The sequence below is a fragment of the Physeter macrocephalus genome, chromosome 18 (assembly GCF_002837175.3).
Source record: "Physeter macrocephalus isolate SW-GA chromosome 18, ASM283717v5, whole genome shotgun sequence".
In the NCBI taxonomy this organism is placed as follows: Eukaryota; Metazoa; Chordata; class Mammalia; order Artiodactyla; family Physeteridae; genus Physeter; species Physeter macrocephalus.
This window is the reverse complement of record NC_041231.1, coordinates 5,593,235-5,600,015: the sequence shown is the minus strand read 5'-3', so window position 1 is coordinate 5,600,015 and position 6,781 is coordinate 5,593,235. Positions and strand designations below refer to the sequence as shown.

At 59.3% G+C, this 6,781-nt stretch overlaps 1 protein-coding gene and 1 long non-coding RNA gene across 4 annotated transcripts in view; both read left to right on the top strand.

Moving 5' to 3' along the window:
* The window catches only part of KLF15 (KLF transcription factor 15), a 16,522-nt gene extending 11,300 nt beyond the window's left edge, over positions 1-5,222 (top strand). For 2 of the 3 annotated variants that reach the window (XM_028478941.2, XM_028478940.2), the window contains exon 3: positions 2,958-5,222. In XM_028478941.2, coding sequence (XP_028334742.1) covers positions 2,958-3,333 — 376 coding nt within the window. In that variant the 3' untranslated portion in view covers positions 3,334-5,222. Of the gene's footprint in view, positions 1-679; positions 1,793-2,957 lie in introns of those variants that run through there. The other variant, XM_024117301.1, reaches the window with a different exon arrangement.
* A 242-nt stretch (positions 5,223-5,464) lies between these two features.
* The window catches only part of LOC114484223 (uncharacterized), a 10,390-nt gene continuing 9,073 nt past the window's right edge, over positions 5,465-6,781 (top strand). The window contains exon 1 of the long non-coding RNA XR_003676852.2: positions 5,465-6,289. This is a non-coding gene — a long non-coding RNA (uncharacterized lncRNA). The remainder of the gene's footprint in view (positions 6,290-6,781) is intronic.

Here is a 6,781-nt window from a genome sequence, read left to right as displayed (position 1 = left end):
CAGGGCGTGTAGGCAGAGCACAGAGGGGGGGAGCGTGTGGGGGGGGGGGGGGGGGGGGGGGGGTCCCACTGCCAGGCCCAGGGTCGGGAGTGGGGAGAGCCTGGAGTGCCTGACGTCGGTGACCACGGCTAAGCCCCGTGGTCAGCTTGGGTCCCCTAGCGAGCTGCTCCTCCCCAGCAGCCTCTGGGCTCCCAGGCTGGCGGGGGCCGCGACAGGGGGGCCGCAGGGGAACCATTTAAGCCCTCAGGAGCACCTCGCAGGGGTGCAGTTTTGCTTGGGGACATCGCAGGGGGCCCAGCTTTTAGGAAAGTAGGGTCCGGGGGTCGAGGGGGCCAAGTCTGAGGGCCCTTGCTCTTCTGTGGTGGAAGCGACGGAGGAGCTGGGAGCTCCCCGCAGGGCTGGGCAGGGGCCTCGTCCCCGGGCCTGTCTCTTCTCGCGGGGGAGGGCTGCCCGTACGGACCCTCACCGGAGCCCCAAGTTCTGGTGTAAGGGGGGCTGGAGGCACAGCTGCAGTCGGGGGCCTGTGGGGTCCCCAGCGGCCCTCAGGCCCCAGCGCGGGCGCCTCCCTGGAGGGGCCGGAGGGGCAGCGGGGGGGGGGCACAGCGACCCTCCCAGCGGACCCCGAGCCCTGGGGCCCGGGGGCTGCAGTGGTGCGGCCGCTCACCACCCTGTCCCACAGGTTCTCGCGCTCGGACGAGCTGTCCCGGCACCGGCGCTCGCACTCGGGCGTGAAGCCCTACCAGTGCCCCGTGTGCGAGAAGAAGTTCGCGCGCAGCGACCACCTGTCCAAGCACGTCAAGGTGCACCGCTTCCCCCGCAGCAGCCGTGCGCCTCGGCCCTGACCCTGACCGGGCTGGCGCCGCCCGACCACCCGCCCCGCCCGGTACTTTGTAGCGATAAGTTATTGGCCTCCTTCAGAGGGACTTGTCGACGAGGACGTTCCAGGCCGCCTTCTGGAGCCCGGGGATGCGGACCCAGCGCCTCCACCCGCCCCCGCCTGGGGGGGCCCGGGGGCGGCCTGGGGGCCCTAGTGCCTTCCTGCGGCCCGGCCCCTCTCCCGCCGGGCTCCCCGCCTGGGCCAGGGCTAGCGCTCGGTTGCTGGGGAAGGAGAAACGTGCGGTTTTGAAATGTCAGTTCCCGGAGGGGGCCGTGCCGGGGAGAAGGGAGTAGGCCAGAAGTCCGGGGCCGCACTGCAGCGTGAGCGTCGCTTCGTCCAAGATGCCTCCCTTGGCCTGACCCCTGCAGGGCACGGTGGGGCGGTCTGGGGTGCAGGACCTGGCCTCCGGGTGGATGTGGGATTGGGTGACAAGCCCCCTCTTGGCGAGGTGGCAGTGCATGCGCTTGAGTTAAATGTGCGGGGCAGACGGACAGATGCAGGTCTGCCCCGGGGCAGTGGTACCGGTGTGGCTCTGCCCCTCATCCTGTTTCCAGACAAATCCAGACGGCAGCCTCCGGGGTCACCTTCAGGAGGAGAGGGGAGCCGCTGCATTGCGTGTAGAAGAGCTAGAGAGAGCCGCCCAAAATCCTGATTTAGAAATGCATTCCTTATTTTGTCTAGAAATTAATATCAAATGAACTAGCTTGTTTTGAGAGGTTTATTTCACATCCTATGAATGTATGTAAATAGAATGTACATAGGTGCATCTACATAAAATCTTTTAATAACATGTCAACATTGTGTAAATTTGAAATAAAATCTATAAAGCTGGTGTACATATGTTACAATTATATATATTTTCTTTGGTCCTTCGTAAAAATATATTTACTTTGCCAATAAAAAGACAAAAGAACTTGATAACCGTGGCTTTCGTGTGCTGTTTTCCTCGGCTCTGCCGGGAGCGAGGGCGCTTTGGGGTGCTGAGTTTCCGTGTCCACATCTGCAGCACTCAGGGGACCTTGGTTTGTGCCCAGAGGGATACAAAGGCTCCTTGGGTGTCCAGCCCCAGGTCCAGCAGTGCGGGGTCCCCGCAGCCCCACTTCCACACCGGGGGCGGGGTCTCTGCTCATTCTGGTTTCCTGGAGCGCTGCCTCTCTTCCACAGACCCCCGGCCGCCCCATGCCAGCATCACTGTGGGAAGAGACCGCAGGCCAGGTCCAGCCCACAGGGCCACCGCTCCCCTGAGCTCCTGTCGGAGACCCTTGCTTGGCACTTCCCACCTTGTGTGCAGTGCATCGAGCATCTGTTATGCGCTTACTGTGTGCACCGTGGCGGGGGTGTGGAGCAGACCGTTTCCCCCCTCGAACCCCTCCGAGAGATGGCACATTATCTCCACTTGCGATTCTGAACCGATCAGGAGTCTTGACCAGGCGGAGGCAGACGCTGGAGGTGGGGGGGCGCGTGGAGGGGGGATGGCCGGGGCATGGGGTTAGGCTGCCGCCTGGACGCAGCCCAGCTGCTCCGAGCTCTGGGGAGACGAGGTTGAGGCCTGGACCCATCTGCACGCCCTGGCGGGCTGGGAGCAGGGGCGGTGGGGACCAGAGGGCGAGGAGAGGGCCGCCCAGTTCTCTGTCCACACGACGTGGAGGCCGTCCCTCCCCGGGGCCTGAGGCACGTCCGGCAGCGGGTTCTCAGTGACACCCTCGGACCTGGAGCAGGTGGCGAAGCTCCGTGGGCTTGCAGCGGAGAGGTGGAGCGAGGCGTGTGCGTGTGTACGTGTGCATGTCTGCACGTGTACTCTGCATCTCGGGAGGTGGAGGCCGTCGTCCCTGCTGACCTGGGAACCCCTCGCTCCAGCTGTCTTTCCTGTCGGTGGAGCTGGCAGGCGTGTCCAGCACAGCACAGGGGATCTGAGGGTGGGCACCCCATCCCGACTGGCCCCGGTCCTGGGGAAAGGACTCGGCCTTGTGACCTCTGCCCTTTGACCCTGACCGGACGTACTCTCTGTGGCCAGACGTGCTCTGGGGAAGTGAGGCATCGATTTCCAGGTGCATTAACGTAGAGCTCTCTTCATCCACAGAGAAGCAGTGGACCCCAGAGAAGAGGGACACGGGCCATCGGGATGGTCACGCTGGAGGAGCCCGCGAGCACACAGATGCGTGGGGCTGGCCGCTGACCCGGACCCCGCTCACCCGCTCTCGGTGTCTGTCCCCGATAGCCACCCACTCAGAGCCCGCGGCCCCCCGGCCGGCCCTCTGTCCGGGCCGAAGCCGGGCTGGCCGTGTGTGCCGGGTGGTGAAGCCATCCCCCTCTGCCTGGGCTCCAGACCCCCTGGCGCGTCTGCGCTGGCCGGGGGCGCGGAGGGGAGGGACGGCGGGGACGAGGACCACCTCTCGACCCTCGCCCACCCTCTGGGGGGGTTTCTTGAGCCTCTTGACCCCGCGGAACGGGCATGACAGCCCCGGGTGGCAGCCTGGTGCTGACTGAACAGCCGCGAAGACCCTTTCCAGGGCGTGAGCCTGAGTCTTGGCCGGATGGAGGGCCGGGAGCCGGGCCTCGGTTGTCCTGTGCCGTGGCCCCTGGCAGTGCCGCAGAGTCCAGAGCGCTGTGGAGGCGCCTGGCTTGGCCACCTCTGGGAGACCCCCGCCACCCCCTTTGGCACCCTTTGTGACTCGTGTGGCCGGAAGAGGAGCGTTTGTCTTGGCCTGCAGGCCCAGCGTGCCCACAACCGTTCGTAATAGGGAGGAATCTGGAAGGCTGCGGAGCAGAGAGCCAGCCTCAGCGACCCGGCACCGCCCGGCCCTGCACGGGGCCGTCCCACACGGCGGGCAGAGGCCGGGGAGGCACATCTCCGGAGACTGTACCAGGCAGCGTGGGCTAGGCTGCCGTCACAAAGAAACCCCAGCACCGCGGAAGCTTCTTTTTCTCCGTTGAAACAGCCCTGAGGCTCCCGGCACCTTCTTCGTTGCCCTCGAGCCTGGCGCCCCGGGGGCCCCGCGCCTGCCCGCAAAGCAGTCCAGGGCTTGTGCTTCCCCCACACGGCACACGCCTGTCCACCAACGTCCCCTCGGCCAGGGCTTAATCACACAGCCTCGTTCGCTGCAAGGAAAGCTGGACGACATAGCCTTAATCTGTCAGGTTAGGAGCACAGCTAAATTGGGGCCTTCCATGACGGGGAAAGGAGGGCAGAGGAGGGGTGCGGCTTCGGCCAGGTGCCCGCCCAGCGGGTAAGTCGTGGTGGCCCCATGGCTTTGTCCACATTCTCAGAATGGGTGTCACGGCAGGTATGGGACCAACAGTCAGGCCCCCAGAGACAGCAGGGTGTCACGAGGGGAAACAACGCAGGCGCTTTGTGTGACAAACACGACTGCAAATGGCAGGTCCCTGCCTCAGAGGGAGGAAAGTAAACAAGAAACAAACCCTGTGATGTCACCAGCGTCTACGCCTGAACGGGCCCAGAGTCCATACAAGTGCCATGGGGTTGGGGGACAGAAGCAGAAAGGCCCGGGGTCGGGGCTTGCAGGGATTGTAGCTTTCCTCATGCTCCATCGTTCAGGGTCCTGCAGGCCTGGGCAGTGGGCACAGCAGAGGAGCTGCCAGGAAGGGGCCTGCTGTCTGCTCGGCAGCCGATGGGACGGGGGCTCTGAACGGCATGTGAGGGCCCGAGAGTGGGGCAAGGTCGGGCTCTGACAAACACCAAGCCTGAAAAGATCTTGCTGTGTTTGAGGTCAGGCAAAAGGGATCCCGGACGCCAGGGGGCTGTTAGGAAGACACGGAGGGTGGCCTAGAGAGCAGCGTTCAGAAGACAGAGACGCACACCTCGGAGGCCCACGGCGGGACCAGAAAGGCATCCGCGGAGGTTTCCCGTAGTGGTCAACAGGTGAAAAGTCCCGTGGCTCCTGGGAGGGCACGAAGAGATCCCGGGCAGAAACAGAAGAGCGACAGGACGGGGTAGACAGAGCGATGGGACGGATGAAGGAGCAGCTCAGGGCAAGAAAAAGGGTAGCAGCAGAACTAAACCTGCGGTAGGGGTGCCGCCCTGGAGGCGAACTCACACAGACCCTCCAGAACCTGGTGGTGAACGAAGGAGGGACATGAGGAAGACAGGTGTGGAGGGCAGAGAGCAGGGGGCCGAGCGCTGGCGGTTCCGGATCAGAGTCTGGGTGAAATGACGTAGATACTGACGCATAACATTTATAACATACGAATATGTACCATGTAGGATACACTAATACACAACATATATAATACGCGAACGCATAACGTATGGCATACCCATACGTAACATACCGATACCTAACACCTTTAATACACTAATACACAACATGTATGATACACTAATACATAATATATAATACTCGAATATATAACATGATATACAAATACATAACATGTAATTAACTGATACATAGCACATAATACACTAATACATAACATGTATAATGTACTAATACATAACAGGTATAATACACTAATACATAATCTGTATAATACACAAATACATAACACATGATATACAAATCCATAACATATAATGTACTGATACATAACATTGGTAATGTACTAATACATAACATGTATAATAAATACACTAATACATAACGTATAATATACTGATACATAACATATGTACTATACAAATATATAACATATAACACGCTAACGTGTAACATATATGCTAATATGATTACAATACACTGATATATAACTAAATAATATAATGATAACTATAGCTCTGTCCACACATAAGGCAAGTGGAGAACCAAGACAATATCCCACCGGGGAGCGGGGGGCAGGAGAGAACAGCGGGTGGGTCACAGAGGGGACAGTGGAGTCCAGGCTGGGTGAGCCCGCAGCCTCGCTGAACCTCAGGTACATCCGCCTGCGTGAAGGGCTGTGACAAGATGCAGTAAGTCAGCACATTTAAAACAGCAGACTCGCTGCACGACAGACAAGAGAGAGACTCAGACACCAAGGAGGGCTTCCAGCAGAGGAGCATGCAGATAAGCACTCTGGGCTGGTACTCAGCTCAGGGGGAGGGGCCCTGGGGGCCTTGCAAGAGGAGCCCCTGGTAGAAGGAGGTCTGGAGGCTGAGACCCAGGAGCCTTCCTGCCGCCGTGGGTCCTTCCCCCTCTGGCTCATCCGCTCTGACCCCAGGAGCCGCGGGCGGAGACCCAAGCCTGGCCCCGGGGCTGCTCTTCCCGCTGGTTCCTGTGTCAGTTTTGTGAACAGGCCCGGACTCTGAGCTGAGCTAATCCTGTAAAAGCCAGAGCAGCCTCAGAATGGGGTGGCTCTGGGGGGCAGTGAGGAGCGGGGTCGCCCAGCTTTGTCACAAGGTCACGTCAGAGGCCGGAGGACCAAGACGCCTCACTGGAAACATCTGACTCCAGAGAGAAAAGGCAGCACGTACTTGTGAGTCAATAACTGCAAGCGGCTTTTAAAATCTGAATGCAGACGCCAAATACTGTTACAGGAAGAGAAGCAAGTGTCTCAGTGTACAGGTAGTCACGGTACGCCAGTCTGGCTCTGACCCAGTTAGACAAACACTGGAAGGCGTGCAATGCTTGAGGTCTCCTGTCTCCCAGAGAAGCCTCTGCCTTGAAAAAAGCAATTTAGACCACATGGTTTACTTGTTCGTAGACTGTGCTCCTTGGGCACAGGATTTGCTATAAACCCAGATCCTAGAATAAATATCATCACATTGAGCTATTAATTCTGGTTTCTGGGCACCACGATTTACTTACCAATTATATTTAATGGTAAATTATTTACCATTAATAAGCTTTTAGATTGTTCCCACGTGTTTGCTGCGATAAATGATATAAAACAGAACAGACTTTGCACACAGCTTCATACACAACTTTTTTTTTTTTTTTTTTGCGGTACGCTGGCCTCTCACTGTCG